The 27,338-nt window shown below is 34.9% G+C and overlaps 1 protein-coding gene across 1 annotated transcript in view; it reads right to left on the bottom strand.

The window, feature by feature from the left end:
- LOC150103198 (5-oxoprolinase) overlaps window positions 1-27,338 on the bottom strand; it is a 368,797-nt gene that overhangs the window by 323,967 nt on the left and 17,492 nt on the right. Inside the window, exons 3-5 of the mRNA XM_090398524.1 lie at window positions 24,623-24,748; window positions 24,375-24,481; window positions 795-910 (exon numbers count right to left, since the gene is read on the bottom strand). Of these exons, the coding sequence (XP_090254650.1) occupies window positions 795-910; window positions 24,375-24,481; window positions 24,623-24,748 (349 nt within the window). The remainder of the gene's footprint in view (window positions 1-794; window positions 911-24,374; window positions 24,482-24,622; window positions 24,749-27,338) is intronic.

Here is a 27,338-nt window from a genome sequence, read left to right as displayed (position 1 = left end):
AGTATTGAATGGAATTATCATATTTTGGCTTTAAATGTGCCAGTTTTTATTTTTATTTGTTTATTTTTTTTCATTATATGATTTCCTTAGTTCTATGGATCCACTATTTATGTAACTACTATATTGTGACATTTTAATATAGTTGTCTCTCAGTAAGGTCAAAGAAATATTTCTTATATACTTAGCTTTTCTTTAGAAAATTCATAGGGACCAAAAGAAAGCAGTAATTTGTTTGTCTGCTTGTTTATTAATATCAATCCCACAAAAAAGATAGCTGTGCTATAGCACATTTAATATTGTGTACTGGCAATGGAAGCTATGCACTAGAGATTACAATTTCTTACTTTTAATTAAAATTATAATTATAAATGAAATAGTAAAAGTAAGAACTTTTACCATTTCATTCCTTCAATAAGCAGGGGTGGTCCTACACTCAGCAATTATTACACAACACCTCTTTGGAATCCAGTGACTCATCATAAGAGACAACTCTACACTTTATAACAATACATGATGTCTACACTTATAATCCACTATCTGTTAGTTGTGCATCTTCACAGGGTAAAATTCTCTCTCTCTATCTCTCCTTCTCTTTCTTTTTTGAAAAATCCTTTCCTAATATATACTTTAAGCTTCAACAGTTTAAGTTTTATGATTTCATGTAGAGAAGCACTAAAAAATTTGTTTAAGTGAAAAAAAATCAGAATATCTTGGTCTTTTCAAACAAAGTTTACAGTGAATAATCAATAATTAGCATTGCTTTCTAAATAGATACTTTTAACTTTTACTCTTACCTGTGAAGCCACGAGGAACCATTCTTATCATGGGCATCACTTCTGAAGATAAAGATATATGTTTAAATCCTAATTCTTCAGCTATCCTTTTCACTTCTATCTCATGGTTATTAAACCTACAAATAAGCAGATGCCAATAATAAATCAATAAGTAATAAGTAATAATAATCATAAAAAATAAATGAACCATTTATTTTATATGGATATCTATTTATTTTACACTAGGGGGGGGGCTCTGCCCCCCTGATGCCTACGGCACCCAACCCGAGTTCCGGACTGGTAGGCCAGTTCTCCTTGAATTCTGATGAATCGATTTCCTTTGTATAGCACACAATGTTATACAAAGGAAAGGTGAATTTCCTTTTATATAGCATTGTGTGCTATGGAGGTTTGATTGGAACTCTTCAGTAGTTTATTTTAGTGAGCAAGTTTGTTATAATGGTGTTTGATATAGTGAGAGTCAACTGCAATAAAGTTTACATGATTACTTGTCCCATCAGAAATTTTCTTCCAAACGAATTTGTTATTTGTCAATATTGTCTGATCTTAGATTTCAGTCTTCTCAGGCATCTCGTACTACATACATCAATCCATTGGTCATTTTTATTTTCTAACATTTAACACCAATTTGCTAAACTCTCCCATTATGGTTAAATGTCATGCCCTACTTTGATTAGCATTCAAGAATGCGAGAGAAGAGTTACTGATGTCAAATTCCTTTTTAATATCTTCATTTTTTTAATGATTCTGCCAGTTTTGTCATCTTGACTGCTTAATTTTCCTCAGACCTCTCATATCTGTGGTCTCTGGTTTTCAATTTTTTTTATTTCTAATCCACAGAGGATATTAATTCTGACCAACAGACTGTAGGCTCAAATTAAACTGCGAGCACTGATGTTTGTGAATGTCTTTAAAGTGGATGATGAATTTCATTAGCAGATATCATCATCATAAAGCTAATTACGGGTATAGACCATATTGGCCTGTTCCGGTCTCATTATCCATCCAATATCCTTCTTTGAGGTCTACCCTGCTTTCTCTTTCCAACTGCCTTATATTTTAATACTTATTTAGGATATTGGGTGTTGACCATTCAGTTTACATGTTCTATCCATTTTTGTTTATAATTGTTTAGTTTTTCTTCTATTGTTTTTGTTTTTAGTTCTTTTAAAATGTCTTTGTTCCTTTTTTGATCTAATAATGTGTATTTTGCAGTTCTTCTCATAAATCTCATTTCATATGTTTTTATTCTTTGTTAATTGCCCAAATTTCACTGCCATATAATAATGTGGGCACTGCTACAGTATTGTATATTTTCAAGCTTGTTTCTTTTTGTACTATATTTGGGTTGAGCATTCTATTTATCAGGCCTATAATCTGTAAAAATTTTGATGTTTTTAATTTTATGTCTTTTCTCCTTCATATGATATTTCACACCCAAGATAACTGAAAGTATTTATCTGTTCTATTATTTTATTATTAATGACTATTTTGCTTCTAACTGGAATTTGTCCACAAAATGCCATTGTTTTAGTTTTATCTATGGAAATTTTCATTCCAAACTGTTCTACTATAATGTTTAAATTATATATATTGCTCTTTGTAAATTGTCTTCTTTATCCGATATTATTACCTAATCATCTGCAAATAATAGAGTATTTATTTTGTTATTCCAGTAAATTTCTGATTAATGAAATATTAATACAGTGGAACACTGTATTAATATTTCATGTAATATTATGTAAATGTTAAAATTAACATTTACATAATATTAATGTAAATATTAAAAAGTGTTGGAGACAGAGGGCATCCCTGTCTTACTCATTGGTTTATAAATTGTTTCTTAGACAACTTTTCATTTATTCTTATTTTATTATCATTGTATATATTCAATATTGCATGTAGGTAAATTATTAGGTATATTTATTCTGTGTAATATATCAAACAGTATATATCTTTTTACTTTGTCAAATAATTTTTCGTAATCTATAAACAAAAGTTGAGTTTTAAATTAAATTTTCTTCTTTTTTCTATAAGTAATTTTAAACAGAAAGCTGCTTCCATTGTAGAGTGTCCTTTTCAAATATATTTTGACATTCTAATAATATTTTTTCACTGTATATTTTTAGTTTTTTATTAAGTATTCTACTATATATTTTGTAGCATGTATTCAATAAACTAATACCTCTGTAGTTATCAGGTTTTGTTTTATCCCCTTTTTTAAATATAGGTATTGCTACACTTGTATTCCATTCTATTGATATTTGTCAATTTGTATATATTTTATTTAAAAATTTTAATAATCTTTGATGAAATTTTTTTCAAGCAAATTTATACAGTTTGGAGTTTGTCCCATCTTCTCCTGCTGATTTGCCATTTTTTATTTTATTTAGGTTGTCCTTTAATTCATTCATTGTTATCACATCATTTAAAGTATTTTGTAAGTTTCCGGTGTAATTATTTTTGATCAGTATTATCCGTTCAAAGAGCTGTAAAGTAATCCAAGAATTCTCATCATCATCATCATCATCAAATTCCTGCCATGTACCCTCAAAGGGTGTACAGGATATGACAGTACTACATGAAAAAATTACATCATTACTAACTTCCTATCTACAATTTTCCTCCATATCAGTCTGTTACTTGTCAAGACTCCAACATTATCAGATCTTATATTTCTATCGTCTAAGGCACTTTGTACCGTATCAATCCACCTATATCTTGGTCTTCCTCTGGGTTGTTTTCCTGCCAACCTGGCAGAGAACACTTGTTTTGCTAATCTTTCATCTCCCATTCTATTTAAGTGACCATACCACCTGAGATTAGCTCTGCTAACGCATTTCTGGATGCTGACAATATCAAGTTCTTTCCTAATACCCTCATTTTTAATATGATATTGCCACTGATGCCATCTGTTCACGCCTCTAATCTTTCTCAGGACTCTCATATCTGCGGTCTCTAGTCTTTGGTCAAGTGTTTTACTTCTGACCCAGCTCTCAGATCCATAAGTTAAAACTGGTTTGAACACTGTCTTGTATACAGCTAATTTAGTGTTCTGACTAATTTCTCTCTTATTCCATTTGAATTTATTCAATTGACTTCCCACCATACCAGCTTTGCTGATTCTGTTGTCTATTTCTATATTTAATTTACCATCTTCAGTAAAAATCGTGCCTAAATAGCTGAAATCTTTTACTTGTTCCACAGGTTCTCCATTCACAACACAGTTGACATTTTCAATGATTCTGCCTATTTTCATTGTATTTGTCTTTTTATTGCTAACCTTCATACCATATCTATTACAGCAGCAATTGAATTTAGTCAGAGAATCTTGCAGACTTGTAGCGGATTTATTTAGAAGTATAACATCATCCGCATAAAGCAAAGAGCTGACATTAACATCTCCAATTCTGATATTATGTTTAATACCACTTTCCTTCATAATGTGATCCATATAGATAATGAATAACAGAAGGGATAATGTACATCCTTGTCTCACACCAGATTTAACATTAAACCATCTTCCTGTACTTCCTTCAATTCTAACTGCTGACTTACAACTCAAATAAAGACTAAGTATTGCTTGATATAATGCCCCATTGATAGCATATAACTGCAGCGTATTGAATAGCTTCTCTCTTGGCACCTTGTCATATGCCTTTTCCAAATCGACAAAACTTAAATACAGATCTTTGTTATATTCCCATGCTTTCTCGACTATTTCTCGTAAAGTGAAGATCTGATCCTGACAGCCTCTATTTGGCCTGAATCCAGCTTGTTCTTCACCAAGCTTTTCTTCCACAATTCTTCTCAACCGTTTCTCAAGTATACTTGCATAGATCTTGCCAGGAACACTCAGTAGGGAAATACCTCTGTAATTCTCACATTCAGTTTTATTTCCCTTTTTATATATGGGTACTATGAGAGCTCTACTCCAATCATCAGGAATTCGTCCCTCTGTCCAGGCTTTCTGAACTATGCAGTGCAGCCACTGTAAGACTCTTATACCACCATGCTTCAGCATTTCTGGTCGAATATCATCCACTCCTGCTGCCTTTCCACATTTCAAGCCTTTGATGGCTTTTTCTACTTCAAGTATGGATATGTAATCCTGACTGCATGCCTGGTCAGTGTTTTTTATCACTGTGCTGTCATCACTGCTTGTTTCATTTAGCAGTTTTTCAAAGTAATTACTCCATACTTCAAGGATATCTTTTTCTCCTGTTTTCATGTCACCTTTATCATCTCTAACTCCTTTTACAGCACTCTTTCCTCCATTCCTAAGCTTCTTCAACAACCTCCAGAATATTTTGCCACCTTCTTGATATTTATTTTCTATATTCTTGCCAAAGTCCTCCCATGACTTTTGTTTAGCTAGTTTTACACACTGTTTAGCTTTCTTACATTTGTCTCTGTATTCTGTAAGAGTAAAAGCTGACTTATTTGCCAGGAACTTTTGATATGCTTTCTTCCTTTCCTTCACTTCCTCTTTAACTTCCTGTGTCCACCAGGGAGTTCTGATTTTTTTATCCTTGCACACAACCTCACCACATGCCTCTCTGGCAGAATCAATCAATGTTTTCTTCAGAGTTTGCCACTGAATCTCCAAGGTTTGATTCCTGTTCTCAAACTCTTTCATTTTCTTTTCAATAATCTTTCTGTATTTTAGTCTACAGTTCACATCTGAGAGCTGCTCAACTTTAATTCGCTTTAAAACTTTCTTACATGTTATTCTTTTCAATATGAAATTCAATTTTATCCTGCTCAAGACTAAAGAGTGATCACTTCCAATTTCAAATCCTCTGTACACTCTGGTGTCTGCACCAGGGAGAAAACATCACTATCAACAATAACATAGTCAATGAGACTTTTCTTATTCCTAGCCTCTTCTCTCCATGTGAATTTGTGCACATTTTTATGTTGAAACATGGTGTTAGTAATAACCAGTCCATGTCCTGAGCAGAAATCCAACAGATATTTGCCATTATTATTCGCTTTGCTCTTTTCTCCAAATTTTCCCAAAATATTTTTGTATGTCTCACAATCATTTCCTACTCTGCTATTTAGATCCCCAACAAGGACCAACTTTTCATTTTTCATTGTGTCAGTTGCTTTTTCTAAAGCGTCAAAAAATTCCTCCACTTCTACCTTAGTAGAACCTTCTGTGGGACTGGGCACAAATAAGTCTCATTGTCCAGTTCCCCATTCTGATATTTGCCCAAATCACTCTACTTGACACTGCCTGCCATTGAAGAAGATTAGCCTCGTATTTTGTGTTGAATACTATGGCTACTCCTTTTCCTTGATTGTCATTGCTGAATATAACATTTTGTATTTATTGCTCAGAAAGATCTCACCAGTTTTGGTCTTTTTTGTTTCAGTCACCCCTATTATGTCGATCTGGTACTTATCTAATTCTTCAGCTAGCTCCATTTCTTTGCCATTCAGGCTTCTTATGTTGATAGTACTGATCTTTAACTCTGGTGATGTTGAGTTGGGGTTTGCTTTCAGATTTGTTCCAGTAGCTGACTTTTCGCTGTTCGCCCTGGTTCCCTGGCGAAAACAACGGAGGCCTTGTTTAACCGGGCGACGCCCCAGCCGGCATGAAATTTTGTCATGTTGTACCATCATTTTTTATTTTGGTTTAACCAATAAGAATACAATTTGGTCGGCTAAATCCCAAATTGCCAGCCCATCCTCGTTCATTCAGTATCAAAGTAGATACCCAACAGGGTGCACCACGAGAAGGTGAGGATTGGACATTAGGTCAGAAGCCCTGGTCGGTTCTCCACATTCCTTGTAAGGCTATGTGGAGGTCTCCTCTCAGTTATTCAGCTTTGACCCTTAAGCACCCCTCCAAGAATTCTTTTACATCTATTCCACAATTTATATTTGCAGTTTCTTTTGTATCTGCATTCATGTGTTTTAGTATTTTGTACGCATTGGGTCTTATTTTGTATATGTCATTTTCTAGATATGATACAAATTTTTCCCAGCTTTGAAAGAAACCTATAGCCAGAAGTGGCTATAAAAAGGGTTAAAAGAAGAAGATAAATATGAAAAATTTAAGACTTTAGATTTCCTCACATCATTTTGAGTTAGAAACCTACTGCAAAGTCTTCATTAATCAGAGGTGTTCTGGTTTCTCTTTTGGTTATTGTTCTCTTTTTTTATATTCAATTTCATCTTCTTGTTTTTTGCTACTTAACTATCTTTTAAAAGCCAGCTTTTTATTTTTAATTATTATTTTTATTTTTTTATTTCATTGTCCCATAAATGTAATTTTATATTTTATGATATTTAGCAGATATCAGACCACTTATTACAAGCTTATTAAAAATTCCATGTTTGGTTTCTAGACCAGTTTCCAGATTATATCACTATTAACCAAGCCACATTACTAATGCATGACAAGTTTTCAATCTTTAGTGGATGGACTTCAGATACAAAAAGATTATTAGTCTACATAATATTTCTCATATTAGATATAAATTTATTCAGCCAGCTCCATACCATATAATGACTTGCATATTCTGTTATTTATTTATTTCTATATTTATTTTACTATCTTTACTAAAATTTGTACCTGATTAGCTGAACTATTTCCCTTTTCAATTTAGCCGACCAAATTGTATTCTTATTGGTTAAACCAATATAGGCTTCCACTAAAAATGCAGCTGAGGTTTTGCAGCTTTGACTTACTATCTGCACTTCTTATGTTGATATTTCCTATCTTTGGCATTTCTAATTTTTACCAAATTTGTTACAATAGGTAAAATTTTCAATGGGGAAATTCTTCTGCAATTTCCTATATTTTGTTTTACTTCATTTTTTACAGATGGGGTGCTATGAGAGATCTTTATTCCAAACAATCAGAATTTGACCTTCTAACCATGCCTCCTATAACAGAAATATTATAGAATTCCATATTTCCTGCTGAGCAGGAAATCAATCTAGGATTCATTTCCTGCTCAGTTTAATTCTCCAACAAGAGCCAGGATATAAATCAACTGTTTTTCAAACGACTCAAATATTTTCCTCTACTAAGATTTTCCTCTTCACTATGGCACCTTCAGTGAGACCATAAGTACAAATAAATCATACTGTCCATTTTCTTATTTTAAAATCTGCACAAGTTACTCTATTTGAAATTGCCTGTCATTCAAGAAGTTTACCTTCATGTTTAATGTTGAATATCATGAATGTCATAGTAATATCATATCAAGCACCCAAATCGCAGGTGGCTGAATAAATCATCTTACAGTGACAAACCATCTGACATTATACCTGTTTAAGGTGAAATTCTTCTAACATCAAATATACTGAAATTGTATTTCTGGAATTTCTCTACTAGCTCTACCTCTTTTCCAGTAGCACTTCTTATGTTGCCATTTCCTATCATTTCTGTTGAGTTTGAGTTGTACTAGCAACACTTAATTGTTCATCCTGGTTTCCTGATGAAAACGGCAGGAATTTTGTTTAATCTGGCATTGCTCTAGCCACGGTGATATGATTATGTTTTACTTTCATATCTATATGTGGCTAAAGCCAATACAGAACTATTTTGTTGGCTAAGTACCAAATAATAAGCCCATTTTTAATCATGTCAGCATTCAAGTGGATAGCTAGTAATGGAGTACATTATTAAAGATAAAATAAGAAAGCAAACACTGAACAATGAGTCAGAAATCCTAGCCAGTTCTATACCCTTACAGGACATGCAGAGGTTCTCTATTCACTCATCAAGCTTAAAAGTGAACACAATATTAAAATGAAGAAGTTTCTTATTTTAATTTGTTACACAACATGAATCATATAACATTCGTCTTTGTCAATAAATGTTTTAGTCAAAATATATTGTATCTTCTTACAGCATATTCATTACTCTCATTACAGAATATGTTATTCTGTCTACAAATAACTGAAATTAGAAGTAATCACTTCTAATTTCAATCATGCTGAAACATGCTCAGAAATGAATGTATTTCTGAGCATGTTTCATACAATATCTAATGTTACAAGACTAAATAATATATGAAATGTGCTTTTATATTCTGAGATAAGACATACAGAATTATTATTTTGGGAAGGAACTGTGCAAAAGCTTCATTTGAGATAGGTCAAAACTGAACAATAATAGTGTAGATAGTAATATTTTATAATTGTTACTATAATTTTATACCAAGTCTCTTATTTGTTCCCAGATTTTGTTTATTTACTCCATTTACTAATGGAAGTTTTTGGCAATCCTTTAAAATCATGCGGAAAAGTCACTTAAGAATATTGGTAAACAGTGATATGATGTCAAAGCTGCCCATATATAATTTTGAGTTAGATTAAGGTAATTCGAACATTATATTCAAGGAGATTTTTTTTCAGTTAGTCATTCATAACATCTTTTTTGTAATGTCATAGCGACTCCTTATCACAGAGTGGCATATGTCGTGGTCATTATTAGCTTTCTGATTAGAGGTTTTTGTTAATATATTTCATAATTAAATGAAATGCTAAGGCACTGTCAATATATTATATGCATAGGCTCGCATCACCACAAATGTTGTTTATCGTTAAACTCTTAAAAGATCTACAGTTACTAATAGCTAATAGAATAGATCTTGGTATGCCGGATGCCCCGATATGCACATAATTTCATTTCATTCACATTTTTTGTGAGAAAAAAAAAATTAACCCTGCTGAAGTCATGGCTGATCTGACAGATACAAACAAATTGTTTTAATATAAATATTCTTACACATATCCAGTTATAGCTTGGAGGTCATGACTAGCTGTGCATACATATATAATGAGTGATATTCCGCACTGGTTATGCCATCAGTTTAGTTTAATACGTGTTATGTAAATGTTTGTGATATTTGATGGCAAATTGTATATGAGAGATACAGCAAATTCTGATGTCAATATAGTATTGATTACATTTTTTTTTTTTTTTAATTTACCGTTGAAAATGGCTGGAAAAATATATTGATTGGATAATCGATCAGATGTTGAATAGATTCAGCGAATGTTACTCGAGTCCAATAATGAGAATGATAGAGTCGAATGCGAAAGTGATATTTTATAGTAAACTGTATCTTAGAGATACCACGAACTCCGATGTCAGTATAGTATTGGTTTAGTTGTTTTTTTTTTCTTTATTTCTTTGTTCTCGTAGACAGGCTTATACGTTGGTTATGCATTATTAAAACACTTAAGGAATTGAACAATGCATGGAAGGCCCGCCAATACGGTAAATTGAAGTTGAAGCTGTCTAGACAATTAAATTGTCTAACTTTCCTGAAACGCTGCCGGGATAATAAAGTAATCCCGAACTGTGTAAAATTAAAGCAGCGTTTTGTTTCAAAAAAAGCTCACCGAATATATAACCGCGCCAGCTATGCGAACAAATCACCGCCACGCGTTTTCTCTTAGTGGACATTAACGAAGCTATTTGTGCCGTCGAAGATGAGCTTTCGTGCACTTTAAACCACGAACTTTGGTCGATTTTACATGTACCGCTGCCGACGAAGAATTTAAAAAAATACAAGGCCGACAGATGAAAAAATTCGAAAAATTAAAAAAGAACTCTACCGTCCTTCCAAAACTTGCTACCAATACCGTAATCAACCTTTCTTCAGTCACCCTGAAGCCTGAAGCAATCAATGCGCTGTCACGTGGCCACAACTTCGCCATTGCTCCCAAAAAAATACCTAGTGAGGATATTATGATCCAGATCGAACGCAGAATACGCCACCACCTTCCACATCAAGTCACCAACAGTGTAAGACTGGATGTAGCTTGTGTCCTTTCCAAAGCAGTCCCACCAAAATCCAACAAGGAATATACAGCTCTACAGGAAATGAAGAATAATAAAGAAATAGTTATCACCAAAGCGGATAAGGGAAATGCAACTGTAGTCCATAACCAAAAGGACTACACAGGTAAGCTGAATGCTCTTCTCTTAAATCGGGCTACTTATCTCCCCATCAATTACAATCCCACCAACTCTCAAATTAGAAAACTTCACAGGCTCCTTAAGAGAGTCACTTCTTGGCCTGTAGAAGTTACCAACAGATTAAAGCCATTTAACTCTACACCCCCCCCCCCCCGTATTTACGGACTCCCAAAAATACATAAAGAAAATGTGCCATTACATCCCATAGTGGATGGCGTTGATTCTCCCACATACAAATTAGCTAAACATTTGGCCAAAGAGCTCACACACTATACTGGCAACACACCATCACACATAAAAAACTCAGCCCATTTCAAAGCCAGCATAGAAAACCTTACACTCCAACGTACTGACATAATGGTCAGCTTTGACGTCCCCTCTTTATTCACAAATGTCCCACTCAAGGAAATTTTAGAGCTAATCCAAGTTAAATTTTCTCCCGATATCTCAGCCTTATTTCAGTTCACAATGAACTCAGGCTATTTCGTTTGGCAGGGAAAATTCTACAAACAAATAGAGGGGACAGCCATGGGTTCACCACTCTCCCCCACCCTTGGCCAATTTCTTTATGGAGACCTTTGAAGAAAAAGCCTTAGCCTCTGCCCCACAAAAACCAACCATATGGCTTCGCTACGTTGATGATGTGTTCGCTATTTGGCCACATGGCTCTGAAACACTTCTCTCCTTCTTAACACACTTAAACAACCAACGCCCCAGAATCAAATTCACCCTGGAAAAAGAGGAAAAAAACAGCCTCCCTTTCATAGACACACTAGTCACCCGCCAGCCTAATGGAACCTTGGTTTTCTCAGTTTACAGAAAACCCACCCATATAGGCAGATACATTCACCAACAATCCCACCACCCACCTCACAACAATATGGAGTAGTGAAAACACTATACAACAGGGCTTGTATAGTGTTTTCACTTGTATAGGGCTAATCTGTTCAAACGACTTGGCCCTAAACACTGAACTAAATCACATCCTCAACACTTTCTCAGCCAATGGCTACTCCCCCAGAAAAGTCCAAAAAATATTAGAACCCACAAACCACAGACCCCCCCCCCTCCACAACAAGGATTACTCAAAATCCATCACCATTCCCTACATCCGAAGCACCTCGGAAAAGATTACCAAAATCTTAAAAAAGCATGACCTGACCTCCTGTTACAAACTTACAGAAAATTGGCATCCCTTATCCGCTCCACTAAAGACCAACTTGTATAGGGCTTCTTGTATTCACTTGTATAGGGCTAATCTGTTCAAACGACTTGGCCCTAAACACTGAACTAAATCACATCCTCAACACTTTCTCAGCCAATGGCTACTCCCCCAGAAAAGTCCAAAAAATATTAGAACCCACAAACCACAGACCCCCCCCCCCCTCCACAACAAGGATTACTCAAAATCCATCACCATTCCCTACATCCGAAGCACCTCGGAAAAGATTACCAAAATCTTAAAAAAGCATGACCTGACCTCCTGTTACAAACCTTACAGAAAATTGGCATCCCTTATCCGCTCCACTAAAGACCAACCACCTCCCCTAGATCTACCTGGTGTATACCAGGTCCTTTGCAGTTGTAAACTGTCTTACTTTGGCCAAACAGGCAGGACAGCGAATATCAGAATTTCTGAACACAAGGACTACATCCGGTTTCACAAGTACAGCCATTCTGGTCTTGCGGACCATGCTCTGGATACACGCCACAGAATACGGTGGAAGAAAGCTACAGTAATACACCGTAGCAAATACAAATTCGAAAGACTATTTATGGAATCAGCCTCAGCCCTAAGAAATTCTCCAACAAATTTGGTTGTATGCGACTGCCCCAAATTTGGGAGGCTTACATCAGCTGACCTTCAGCCCAACGGCCAAGAACACCTACTTAGCCCGCTAGAGGGCACCATCAGGACTTTTAGGTGAACAATAGCTTCATCTCTTCATTCCCAGTTACTGTGTTTGTAGTGCCTACGTGCACGTGCCTTTTTTTGTAAGTTCCTTTAGAAGATGGCAACGTGACGTTGCCGAAATATCGTAAAATATTTATTAAAGTATAATTTAATTTATATCCTTAACTACGTTGTTCAATTCCTTAAGTGTTTTAATAATTTCTTTGTTCAATAATTTCTAGATTGTAATTGAAAATAAATAAACCATCATGCATTATAATTGCAGTGTTTTTTTTTTTTAAGTTTTATCGCATTTCAGCATACTAATAACGAATGTATCTCTCGGATACACGCGACCTAAGTGGCAATTTTTTCGACCGCAATCTCTGCAGGGAGAAAATTCTTAGTAGTTCATGCCAGCTTGGTGCTGGCTGAGTATCTGCTCTCTCCAACCAACAGGCTGCAGGTTCAAATGCTGCGAATGTTTGTAAATGCAAATCTGCGAATGCAAATGTTTGCGATTATTTTTAGGTGTGAGACCACTGCCCCACTTATTGGAGGCCTCTAGAGTACAGTTTCTGGATCAGGGAAAAATAAATAAATAAATGAAAAATACAAAAAAAAAATATTTTTATTATTATTATTAATATTATTATTCAGGCCTCCATGGAGTCAAAAGACTCGTTGTGGGAGGTCCTTCCTAGGAAACACAAAGTCTATCATACCACTTCTTGAGCTCATTGACTGTTCTTGCTCTCACCACTCTATCAGGCAAAGAATTCCACAGGTTCAACTGCCCTCCATGCAAAGAAACCACTCCTCACCCTCTTGCTCACAGCTTCCTTTCGTAACTTCCAGGGATTGCCCCTTGTCATGTTTCCTTCCTGCTGTTCCACCAAGCGAAAGAACTCCAAGTGTCAACCCTGTAACTACTTCTCAACAGTTTAAAAGTCTCGATCATATCACCTCTCCTTCTTCTATCTACCAAACTCTGCAGTCCACATTCTCTCAGCCAATCCTCATAATTAATATTGTACAGTCCTGAAACCATCTTTGTTATCCGCCTCTGTACCCTTTCCAGTTAATTTATCCTCTTCAAATCCTGGGGACTTGAAGGGGATAAATTAACTGGACTGATTCAGGGTCTCATTTCATGGCATTCGTCTCAGTATTGCAGCAATCCTCTGGATTACTTTCACCACATTTGCAATATGTTCCCTGAATTTCGGGTTTCTAAGAATCATCACTCCAAGATCTCTCGTCTACCCTACATCCTCCAGTACAGCTCCTCCAATTGAGGATGCAGCCTCCATTCAATGTATCCTAAACTTCAAGACTTTACATTTTGCTGCATTAAACCGACGACGTCATTCATGTACCCATCAGTCTAGTTTATTCAAATCCAATGGAAGGGCTGCCACATCTGCACTATTACTAATAACCCTTCCCAGCTTCACATTATCTGCAAACAACTGAATATCCCCCCCCCCTGCAATCCACTGACAATGTCAATGATATAAATTAAGCAATACAGGTCCCAGTACTGAGTCCTGTGGGATCCCGCTTGTAACTTTCTGCCTCCTTGATACTGCCCCACCATACACAACTCTCTGATACTTATCAGACAGCCAATTCTGAATTCAGTTTAACCTGACATCTAAACCCATGTGCTGCAACTTAAATATCAGCTTATCATGTGGCACCCCTCTCAAATTCCTTTGCACAATCCAAAAAAATGGCAGTGTGCATGCTCTTCCCTCATCAACTGCTCTTGTCACTTTATTATAAAAGGCAATCATATTAAGAAAGCAAGAGTGCCCCTTAACCTGGCATTAGTAAGGTGGGGTGTCACAGACCCCAAAGATTTTAGATTGACTATAACTTTTTAACAATGTGTGGCAGTGAGTCATGCCTCATTATATCTTCCCCTCCCATAACCCGCTACTCGACGCCATAGACGACAGGCTGTTGCATGCAAGCTAGTTTAGTGGGCAGAGGTGTAAAGTGTGCTGGGGTCCACCAGACCCCACCTTACCAAAAATGTGACTATATTTACTTCTGAAAAGCAAGTTCTTTTCATATATATTTTACTAAAATATTATCGTTACTGTGTCTTATATATTTTTATATACCAACTACAAGCATATACATTTTCGTAAATATTTCGAGGGTATTTTGAGAATAATAACTTTTTTTTTTTATTTTTTTTATTTTTTTTTTATTTATGAGATAAGTTACGAGCAGGAAGAACAGAGGTTACATCAACTTATAGATGATGTTAAAAGTAAAAATAAAGATGTTTAATTTGTTAAGTATTTTTGGGTAATAAATATTTAATTTTGTGGATCTGCATTTTTCATTCTGTAAAATTACAGCACACTTAAACAATATGTAATCTAATATTGATTAAAGCGATATGGATTTCTATAATACACTACATTATTTGGATGGGTCTGTAGGACCCCACCCATGGCCGGCGGAAGCAGGCATCACTACAAAGGGGGCGCCACCGCCGGGGCATGGTTAATAAGTTCATTTTTAAGAAACAAAACTTTTATCATAAAAACAAAAAATTCTTAGCAGGATCAATATTAAAATAAATAAGGCCAGATACACCAAATAAAAATTTAAAAAAATTGTATATTGCCGCCTCTTTGATCAGCTGGCTGTTTACAATTTTGCAGCGAGAGCAGGCTAAATGCTTGCCTGCAGAATGTTGTGTCCACTGCAGTCTATCTAAAGTGAAACGGTGAACAGTTTTTATGAGCAGAAATGAATTTTCATACAAAACATTTGTTGCTAGTTAGCCAGTCATATGGTACACATCTCAGTAGGCTACTGATAGCAGTGCAGTGCAGACTATTATTTCGTCTCTGTGTCGTGTTGTGTAATAATTTCTTGTGGGTATAAAATAGAAATGGAATCAAAAATTAAAAAAAAAGTTATCCGGTGCACAAAATCGTAAGCGTCATGCTGCGAAAGAAGCAGTTATTAAGAAACAAACTGGGGGATCTTAATAAATCTGTTAAAATATTAAAATATTCTGATGCAGATTGTAATCAACTCGATACATCAAAAATCAGAGTTGAAGAACCGTGCATATCATCCAGTTTGTATGAAAGTACTATGGCAACTATTGAACAAGATAACAAGATGCATGATTTAAGTGAAAAACAGTTAGGAGGAGATTTAGTTGTAGTTGACCACGAAACGAACACATTGTTAGTCTCTGTAAATTTAGAAGATCCAGGTGAATGGGGAAATAGAAATATTGATGAAAATTACGAGTTGTTTTAATTGAAATGGGGCCTGTTCAAAAGAAAAATATAATATATCCCAGAGATACATATGGTCGTAAATTTGGCGACACGTATTATAATAGAAAAATGGAAAACGGGGAGCTCGTGCCAAGAACATGGCTCATTTATTCCGAAACTTTAAATTCTGTTTTTTGTTTTTGTTGCAAACTTTTTTGCACCTACTGAATCAAATAGTCTTGTAGAAGGTTATAACAATTGGAGAAATGTAAGTACAACTTTGCATAGACATGAGACTAGCTTAACTCACATAAAAAATTTCTTAAAATGGAAGGAACTTGATAAAAATTTAATAATCAAAACTACTATTGATTGCCAGACTCAAAGCATGTATAAAATGGAAAAGAAAACATTGGACGAGTGTTTTAGAATGCTTGATTGAAATTATAAAATTCCTTGGTAGCCAAAATTTAGCTTGTTGCGGATCATCTGATAAATTATATGAAAGGAATAACGGCAATTTTTAAAAATTAATCGAACTGTTTGCAAAGTTTGATCCCGTTATGGAAAAATCATGTTGAAAGGGCCCTATATTGAAACAATAGAATACGCTATTTGAGTAAACACAGACAAAATGAAATATTGGAAACTTTAAGTAATGTAATCAGGGATACAATTTTATTATCACTTCGAAAATCTAAATATTATTCCATAATTTTAGAGTGCACACCTGATGCAAGTAAAACAGAACAAATGACCATTATTATTTGCTTTGTTTCCTGTGACAATGGAATTGTCAAGATCAGGAAAAATTTTTTAGGTTTTGTAGATATATCAGATTTCACAGGACATGGTTTATGTGCAACAATAATGGAACAACTGGAAAAATGGAACATCCCCATTGAAGATATGTGAGGTCAAGGGTATGACAACGTGGCAAATATGAAAGGGGAAAAAAAATATGGGCTCCAAAATTTCCTTTTGAACAAAACTCCTTGAGCTTTTTACATGCCACGTGCTGCGCATACTCTAAATTTAATCATTAACGATGCAGCCAAAGTGAATGCAGATACAATTAGTTTTTTTTGCAATTGTTCAAGAAATATACAATTTCTTTTCATTCTCTTACAAATGTTGGGCAATCCTTTTAAAGTTCGTAAAAAAATTAACATTGAAACAGCCATCAGAAAAGCGATGGGAGAGTAAAATTAATGCAATCCGCATTCTATGATATCAGTTAGGAGAAATTTACGATGCACTTTTAGAAATTTTAAATAATGAAAATTTTAATAAAGAAACTCAGCATGAAGCACAAACATTATGTGCTAAAATAAAGGACTACAAATTTATTTGCTCTCTTATAACTTGGCATGATTTACTTAACAGAATAAACCTGTGAGTAAAATGCTTCAAGACAAAAATATGAACATTACACTTGCTTTACAATCTATCGAAAACTTAAAAATATTCTTACAAGAGTATCGATCAGACACAAATTTTAAAGAAGTTCTAAAACGGCAAAATAACTGAGTGAAGAGGTAGATGGAGAACAAGAATTTAAAACTGGTATGGAAGTTCGACGACGAAAGAAGACACAATTTGACTACGAGCATCATGACGAAACGCCCCAATTGCCAGAAGATAAATTTAGAGTGAATGTGTTTTATACACTTCTAGACATTGCAATTTGTTCGTTAATAGAACGTTTTGAATAAATAAAGATATATTATGATAATTTTTCAATTTCTTGTATAGATTATCACAAATTAATAACAAAGATGTATGAAAAAATTGTGACGATTTAGAGATTTTCTTGAAGGACGGCGACAATAGAGATGTAAATGCAATAGAACTATATGACGAGTTATGTGCTTTCCGGGATATTTTTTGGAAGGATAATTTAAATATTCAAAACCCTTTCAATATTCATAATTTTATTGTGTCCAATAATTTATCTTTCCCTAACTTTTCAATCGCTTTAAGAATACTATTAACCTTACCTGTTAGTGTAGTGAGCGGTGAACGTTCCATTTCCAAGTTGAAATTGATTAAAACCTACTTAAGAACAAGTATGTCACAAAAAAGGCTTGTTAGTTTGGCGTTAATATTTATTGAAAATGATCATCATCATCATCATCATCAAATTCCTGCCATGTACCCTCAAGGGGTGTACAGGATATGATAGTACTACATGAAAAAAATTACATCATTATTAATTTCCTATCTACAATTTTCCTCCAAATCAGTCTGTTACTTGTCAAGACTCCAACATTATCAGATCTTATATTTCTATCGTCTAAAGCACTTTGTACCGTATCAATCCACCTATATCTTGGTCTTCCTCTGGGTCATTTTGCTGCCAACCTGGCAGAGAACACTTGTTTTGCTAATCTTTCCTCGCCCATTCTGTTTAAGTGACCATACCACCTGAGATTAGCTCTGCTAACACATTCCTGGATGCTGACAATGTCAAGTTCTTTCCTAATATCCTCATTTTTAATATGATATTGCCATTGATGCCATCTGTTCATGCTTCTAATCTTTCTCAGGACTCTCATATCTGTGGTCTCTAGTCTTTGGTCAAGTGTTTTACTTCTGACCCAGCTCTCAGATCCATAAGTTAAAACTGGTTTGAACACTGTCTTGTATACAGCTAATTCAGTGTTCCGACTAATTTCTCTCTTATTCCATATGAATTTATTCAATTGACTTCCTACCATACCAGCTTTGCTGATTCTGTTGTCTATTTCTATATTTAATTTACCATCTTCAGTAAAAATCGTGCCTAAATAGCTGAAATCTTTTACTTGTTCCACAGGTTCTCCATTCACAACACAGTTGACATTTTCAATGATTCTGCCTATTTTCATTGTCTTTGTCTTTTTATTGCTGACCTTCATACCATATCTATTACAACAGCTATTCAATTTAGTCAGAGACTCTTGCAGACTTGTAGCAGATTTATTTAGAAGTATAACATCGTCTGCATAAAGCAAAGAGCTGACATTAACATCTCCAATTTTGATATCATGTTTAATACCACTTTCCTTCATAATGTGATCTATATAGATAATGAATAACAGAGGGGATAATGTACATCCTTGTCTCACACCAGATTTAACATTAAACCATCTTCCTGTACTTCCTTCAATTCTAACTGCTGACTTACAACTCAAATAAAGACTAAGTATTGCTTGATATAATGCCCCATTGATACCATATAACTGCAGCGTATTGAATAGCTTCTCTCTTGGCACCTTGTCATATGCCTTTTATAAATTGACAAAACTTAAATACAGATCTTTGTTATATTCCCATGCTTTCTCGACTATTTGTCGTAAAGTGAAGATCTGATCCTGACAGCCTCTATTTGGCCTGAATCCAGCTTGTACTTCACCAAGCTTTTCTTCCACAATTCTTCTCAACCGTTTCTCAAGTATACTTGCATAGATCTTGCCAGGAACACTCAGTAGGGAAATACCTCTGTAATTCTCACATGCAGTTTTATTTCCCTTTTTATATATGGGTACTATGAGAGCTCTACTCCAATCATCGGGAATTCGTCCCTCTGTCCAGGCTTTCTGAACTATGCAGTGCAGCCACTGTAAGACTCTTATACCACCATACTTCTGCATTTCTGGTCGAATATCATCTACTCCTGCTGCCTTTCCACATTTCAAGCCTTTGATGGCTTTTTCCACTTCAAGTATGGATATGTATTCCTGACTACATGCCTGGTCAGTGTTTTTTTACCACTGTGCTGTCATCACTGCTTGTTTCATTTAGCAGTTTTTCAAAGTAATTACTCCATACTCCAAGGATATCTTTTTCTCCCGTTTTCATGTCACCTTTATCATCTCTAACTCCTTTTACAGCACTCTTTCCTCCATTCCTAAGCTTCTTCAACAACCTCCAAAATATTTTGCCACCTTCTTGATATTTATTTTCTATATTCTTGCCAAAGTCCTCCAATGACTTTTGTTTAGCTAGTTTTACACAGTATTTAGCATTCTTGCATTTGTCTCTATATTCTCTAAGAGCACAAGCTGACTTATTTGGCAGGAACTTTTGATATGCTTTCTTCTTTTCCTTCACTGCCTGTTTAACTTCCTGTGTCCACCAGGGAGTTCTGATTTTTTTTATCCTTGCACACAACCTCACCACATGCCTCTCTGGCAGAATCAATCAATGTTTTCTTCAGAGTTTGCCACTGAATCTCCAAGGTTTGATTCCTGTTCTCAAACTCTTTCATTTTTTCTTCAATAATCTTTGTGTATTTTAGTCTACAGTTCACATCTGAGAGCTGCTCAACTTTTATTCGCTTTAAAACTTTCTTACATGTTATTATTTTCAATATGAAATTCAATTTTATCCTGCTCAAGACTAAATAGTGATCACTTCCAATTTCAAATCCTCTGTACGCTCTGGTGTCCTGCACCAGGGAGAAAACATCACTATCAACAATAACATAGTCAATGAGACTTTTCTTATTCCTAGCCTCTTCTCTTCATGTGAATTTGTGTACATTTTTATGTTGGAACATGGTGTTAGTAATAACCAGTCCATGTCCTGAGCAGAAATCCAACAGATATTTGCCATTATTATTAGCTTTGCTCTTTTCTCCAAATTTTCCCAAATTATTTTTGTGTCTCACAATCATTTCCTACTCTGCTATTTAGATCCCCAACAAGGACCAACTTTTCATTTTTCATTGTGTCAGTTGCTTTTTCTAAAGCCTCAAAAAACTCCTCCACTTCTACCTTAGTAGAACCTTCTGCGGGACCATAGGCACAAATAAATCTCATTGTCCAGTTCCCAATTCTCATATTTGCCCATGTTACTCTACTTGAGACTGACTGCCATTCAAGAAGATTAGCCTCGTATTTTGTGTTGAATACTATGGCTACTCCTTCTTTTCCTTGATTGTCATTGCTGAATATAACATTTTGTATTTATTGCTCAGAAAGATCTCACCAGTTTTTGTCTTTTTTGTTTCAGTCACCCCTATTATGTCGATCTGGTACTTATCTAATTCCTCAGCTAGCTCCATTTCTTTGCCATTCAGGCTTCTTAAGTTGATAGTACCGATCTTTAACTCTGGTGATGTTGAGTTGGGGTTTGTTTTCAGATTTGTTCCAGTAGCTGACTTTTCGCTGTTTGCCCTGGTTCCCTGGCGAAAACAACGGGGGCCTTGTTTAACCGGGCGACGCCCCAGCCGGCATGAAATTCTGTCATGTTGTACCAGCATTTTTTATTTTGGTTTAACCAATAAGAATACAATTTGGTCGGCTAAATCCCAAATTGCCAGCCCATCCTCGTTCGTTCAGTATCCAAGTAGATACTCAACAGGGTGCACCACGAGAAAGTGAGGATTGGACATTAGGTCAGAAGCCCTGGTCGGTTCTCCGTATTCCGTTAAAGGCTATGTGGAGGTCTCCTCTCAGTTATACAGCTTTGACCCTTAAGCACCCCATTGAAAATGATATATGTGCGGAATTAGACGTTATGACCATTATTTCTAATTTGTGAATATGAAATCAAAAACCTTAAAATTTTAATTTAAAAAATTTCAAGTATATTTATGTAATTTAATTTATTTTCTGTTATTCTGTAAAGATGTTATTTTTTGAATACCTATATTAAATGTTCTAATTATTTCTGAATTCTTTTCTTATTTTCTCATCAACCTTGAGTTTCTTTTATTTTCCTAAAAGATAGTTCCACTTATAAAAATTATTAAAAAATTTTTAATAGTTACTAAGAATTTACTAACTTGTAAAATGAAAGAATTTTTTAAACTTTAGTTCAAATAAATTTTAACTTTAATTAAAATTCATTTTAATTTTGTTAGCGATTCGGGTCGGTGAGAAGGCTATAATCCCTGTATCATTATATTCAACGATTAAAGTGAAGTGGCTTTGTCAAAATTTGCTTTAACTTTTAAGAATTTTTTGAATATTTGGGTTTTTACCAATTATCCTGCCTAGTCAACACACATGGTTCGTTACATTTAGCGAACCAACATGTGGCTGTTCTGTCAAAATTTATTTAAGAAATTTGAAATAATTTAAATTTTTATTATCGTAAAAGAACCACACATGCCCGAATCATTACAGGGGCACTTAGATAGAAATTGCATGCGGGCGCCAAAGACCCTAGCTGGTTCTGACCCCACCTTACCACTTTTGTTACCCCTCACCAATGCCGGGTTAACAAACCCATGTTGACTCTCACAGATAGGGTTTATAGATCTTAACCACTATTGATGAAACACAAATAGATCTTAACCACTATTGATGAAACACAAACTGGCCTATAATTAAACACTTCCAGTCTGCTACCGCCCTTATGCAATGGCACTATCTTATCTTCCTTCCATTCCTTGAGTACCTTTCCCGTAGCCAGCCTTTCATTGAAAAGTAGCAGATCAACGTAGCTGTTAGTTCTTTAGCACATTCTCTCAAAACCTGTGGTGAAATACCATCCAGTCCCACAGTTTTACTGACATCCAGAGTGCTCAGTATTTGGAACACACTCTCCTCTGGCACCTCTAAACATCAAACCTGCCCTACCACTCTACTATTAAAACTTACTTCTCTAGGATGAAATACTCTAATAAAGTGTTCATTGAACAACTCCACTATGCATCAGTCACTCCATTCCCATTTTTATCCCAAATATTATTCTTCCACAATCATTTCTCCTCCTACTGGCCACATAACTAAAAAATTCCTTAGGATTTTCTATGGATCTTAGTGCATCTTTTCTCATATTATAGTTTCGCCTTCCTTACCATACTAGTCGTTCTCCTGGCCTGAGTCTTATATTCTTCATGCATCTGCTCTCCACCCTTCTCCTTATATCTCTTCCATAACCTCTTTTTCACCTGCAGTTCCTGTTTGATATTGTTTGTCATCCACTTTACACCAAATTGTGTCCTCTTTTCACTTGTGGAATACAGCTTACTATTGATGCTAACAAATATTCTTTCACAATTTCCCAATGGAACTGCCCCAAGTTGATATCTAATACTATTATAATCACCTGCCTTATAATTCCACATACATTCCCTTGAACCTCTTGTTCCCTCTATTACATGTTGCCTAAGACATTTGTCCCTCTAGAATTCTTATTCTCTTATTACTACATGAATTTTCCTCTTCCCAACTTATACTGCAATAGTTAAAATCACCCATAACAATCATTTTTCTTGCACTTGCCAAACTCAACTGCATAAATATCTCCTGCTCCCCATCCTCTGTGCTACTCGGCTTTTAGCAAAACCCCACTAAATATTCTGTCTTGCCCACCTCTACCTCAGACCATATGCTTTTCAAAACCATTAGTGTCACTGCCTTCCAATGCCTCCACTCTTAGAGGACATAAATCATCTCTTATCTTAAGCAGTACTCCACCACCGTGTTTTCCCTTCCTATCCTGCTGAAAAATGCTGTACCCTGCTACTTCTATTCCTGTTATTATATCATCTTCCATCAACCACATCTCAGAGATCCCAATAATCTTTGGGTAGGCTGATGATATCAGCACTAACAATTCATCTCCTTTATTTCGGATACTCCTGGTATTAGTATAAAGCATAAAAATGTCACTGTTTCTATACTTATCATCATTCCATCCAGACTCCACTGGACTCAGTGTTACCTGATGTCGTCCCCCCCCTTCTCCCAAGCACCCATTTCCACAAGATGCCACCCCTACTACCATCCACCCTAGGAATTCTAGTTTCCCTGCATTGACACACCGGCTCGTTTAGAAAACAGCAATCTCTCTAGATGCCCATGTTCCCCATTCAAATGCAATAAAATCAACAGAAAATATACAAATAAAAAAATCGTTAACCTACCCACAGTATAAATGCACTAAGTTTCACAAATAAACCTTTTGTGGGTGGGAGTCACAAAAAATAAAATAAAATAAAATAAATAAATAAAATAAAAATAAAAGGATGAATGATGTTTTTATATAACAGATACAGTGAAGCATGGTTTTGTTATCAATAGGTAAACCACAAATTTTTGCAGAAACACTTATGTTTCTCTGACTTATTAATGTACTAGAAATAGTATGCTGGATAAAAAAACTTGGTGATGCAAGTAATAATAGAAACTTTTTTTATTCACTTGTCATTTCTGTTGATATAAACAATTGAATATCAGAAAGAAACATAATATAATTATGAGAACTTCCCTATGATTAAGAACCTGGCAGGTTATAACACCTATAGCAACTTACTATATTATCATGGGTGAGCTAAGAGTTACATAATCTAGAATTCCTGTTCAAGAAATCAAACCTGGTACTCTATCAACCATCTATGAACTAAAAAAAAATTAATGTATTAAAAAAGGACTTAATCACTAAACAATCAAATTTAAAAAATGTACTCAGTCAATATACACCTGTAAACTTAATTTCAAAGTAGTCTGCCAAGAACATTAAATGAATTTCTAACTTACGTATAAGAATGGCAAAGAACTACAGCAAGACTGACAATACCGGTGGACAAAACTTGTTTCAAGTCATTCCTAAGTTTGTCTTTATTTATTTCTCTCCAAATTTCAACCTAAATATCAAGTAATTAAAAAAAAAAAACATCTTAAATGTACATCATATATAAATATTGTGAAATATTAGCTATCCCACTATAATACTGAAACATCACTATAATACGGAAATTTCAGTTTCAATAATGCAAACTGCTTACCTGTTCTCTGGTAATGCCAGCAACAATGGGACATTTTTTATTTAACTGACACTTTGTCTGATGTAGGCAAACTCTTTCTTCAATTTCTATCACATCTTCATACAAGACTTCTGGACAGGAAATCTCCTTTAAAGAATAACAAATGAAAAAAATTAATTCTTCATTTATTATAATGCATATACAGGTAGAAGCCCACATTAATAGAAAGGATATAATGATCACAAAGAAATGCAAAAAGTTGCAGTAATATCATTTACAAAGGTGTTTATCCATAACAAAGGCAAATGCTAAAATGTGCTAAAAGCAAAAGTTGTACCAACTATACAACAGTTCTTCCAATAATAAACAGATGCATCATAAGGAAAAAAAGTATAAAAAGGACAATTACTAAAAAGTCAAATTAACAAAATAAATTAACTTTCACATAGAGTACAGAGAGATCCTTTCAGGGCTTACAATGAACTTAATTATTTTGGCAAAGCCATTATACTTTGCAGCAGTATATTAAAACAATTCAAACTTGTCACTCAGATTATTATTATGCAGCATATCTCCAAGGAGTCAAAAGACTCATTGCAGTAGATGCACGCTATCCATTATTCATACAATACCTATCATACCTCTCCTTAAAACTCATTCACCATAAGGGCATTCACAACTACTTCTTACAATCATTTCACTCTATGTTAAAGTTATCAAGCAATTTTATAACCTTGGTTTAATTCTTTTTTCCCAAGTAAGCAAACAGACAAGTAAGTCAAGTTTGCACCTGAACATAGTTCAGGTCTGAGGCAACTCGTGGTAAAGGTGGAGTAAGATCTGATCACTTTCCTTAGTATTTCCCCTAATGCAAAGCACATCCCCTTTGCGGAGATGTATGATGCTATGCATTAGAGGTAAGGGCCACTGCCCAGACCACTTTCGACCTTTATTGAGGTCTCGTCAGTGGGAGCCAGATCCAAAAATGCCAAGGTTGAAGTAATGCAGAGTTTATAAATTTTACCTAAATAAGTTGCCACAAGGTGCTTTGACCTTATTAAATAAAAATCTCGCATCTCCGCAAAGGGATGTGCATTGGAAATACTAAGGAAAGTGATCAGAGCCTACTCCACCTTTACCACGAGTTGCTTCAGACCTGAACTGTGTTCAGGTGCAAACTTGACTTACTTGTCTGTTTGCTTACTTGGGAAAAAAGGATTAAAACCAAGGTTATAAAATTGCTTGGTATCTTTAACATATAGTATACCCAAGGTAAAAAACTTTCTAAATCATTTCGCTCATTCACCACTCTCTAAGCAAAAAATCTAGTCCATACATATTTACTTACTATTACAAAACTTCCAGGAATGACTCCTTGTTTTCTCCCTACTTGTCATGTACCGAAAATTTTCTTTTGTAAATCTTATAGGATCCTTTAAGTAACTTATAAGTTTCTATCATATCCCTTCTCTGGTGCTTGCCAACTAAACTGCAACACATACATCTTCAATCTATCCTCATAAGGAGCATTCCACAGACCTGTAACCAGCTTGATCACTCATCTCTGAATCCTCTCCATCTCCTGATCCAAGAAATGCAAATTAAATTAAACTAGTCAAGAAATTATATTCTTGTTTAATCCTTTATCCAAATGTAACTCTGATCAAGCTACTTATATATAAAGGCTGACAACTTCACATCAATTGCCTTAGTATCCCATAATACAATGCACACATCTTTTGAATGTAATACTATGCATTATGGGAAGGTCACTACCCAGACCAGTTAACCTTTATTCAGGTCTCATCAGCAAAAAACAGACCTATAAGGGATACAAAGGGATACTCTGATCAAGCTACTTATATATAAAGGCTGACAACTTCACATCAATTGCCTTAGTATCCCATAATACAATGCACACATCTTTTGAATGTAATACTATGCATTATGGGAAGGTCACTACCCAGACCAGTTAACCTTTATTCAGGTCTCATCAGCAAAAAACAGACCTATAAGGGATACAAAGGGATACTCTGATCAAGCTACTTATATATAAAGGCTGACAACTTCACATCAATTGCCTTAGTATCCCATAATACAATGCACACATCTTTTGAATGTAATACTATGCATTATGGGAAGGTCACTACCCAGACCAGTTAACCTTTATTCAGGTCTCATCAGCAAAAAACAGACCTATAAGGGATACAAAGGTTGTATTAATGCAGAAGTCGTATATTTCCAATATACAAGTATTAAAAAGGTGTATCACCTTATTATTAAAATACTCTGGATTAGAGATAGATCTAGAAACTTTATTTGAAAAGGATGTGTGTTTGCTTTGCATTACAGGATACAGGCAACTGATATGAAGTTATCAGTTTTTATATAAACGTAATCTAGTCATGCATAAACTTTACAAGCAAGAAAGGTTTAAGCAAGAATATAATTTCATGGTTAGTTTAATTTAATTTGTAACCAAATGATAAAACTTTCTACATTTATGTCTAATCCAGAGTATTTTAATAATAAAGTGATATTCCTTTTTACTATTTGTATATGGGAAATATATGATTTCTGCATTAATTCAACCTTAGTATCTCTTCTGGATCTGGCTCTCAGTGATGACATTTAATAATATTTGTCTTTGGACTTGATTCTGAGAGTAGCGCAGTTCTGCTTGGTTGCAGGTTTTTGCTTGAAACTGAGTAGAGCTTAGTAGTGATCCTTTTGAGTC

The sequence above is a fragment of the Typopeltis vanoorti genome, chromosome 9 (genome assembly GCF_054136105.1).
Source record: "Typopeltis vanoorti isolate ZY-2024b chromosome 9, IOZ_Tvanoo_1.0, whole genome shotgun sequence".
Taxonomy (NCBI): Eukaryota; Metazoa; Arthropoda; class Arachnida; order Uropygi; family Thelyphonidae; genus Typopeltis; species Typopeltis vanoorti.
Note: the sequence above shows the minus strand (reverse complement) of the source record. Positions and strands in the feature narration are given on the sequence as shown.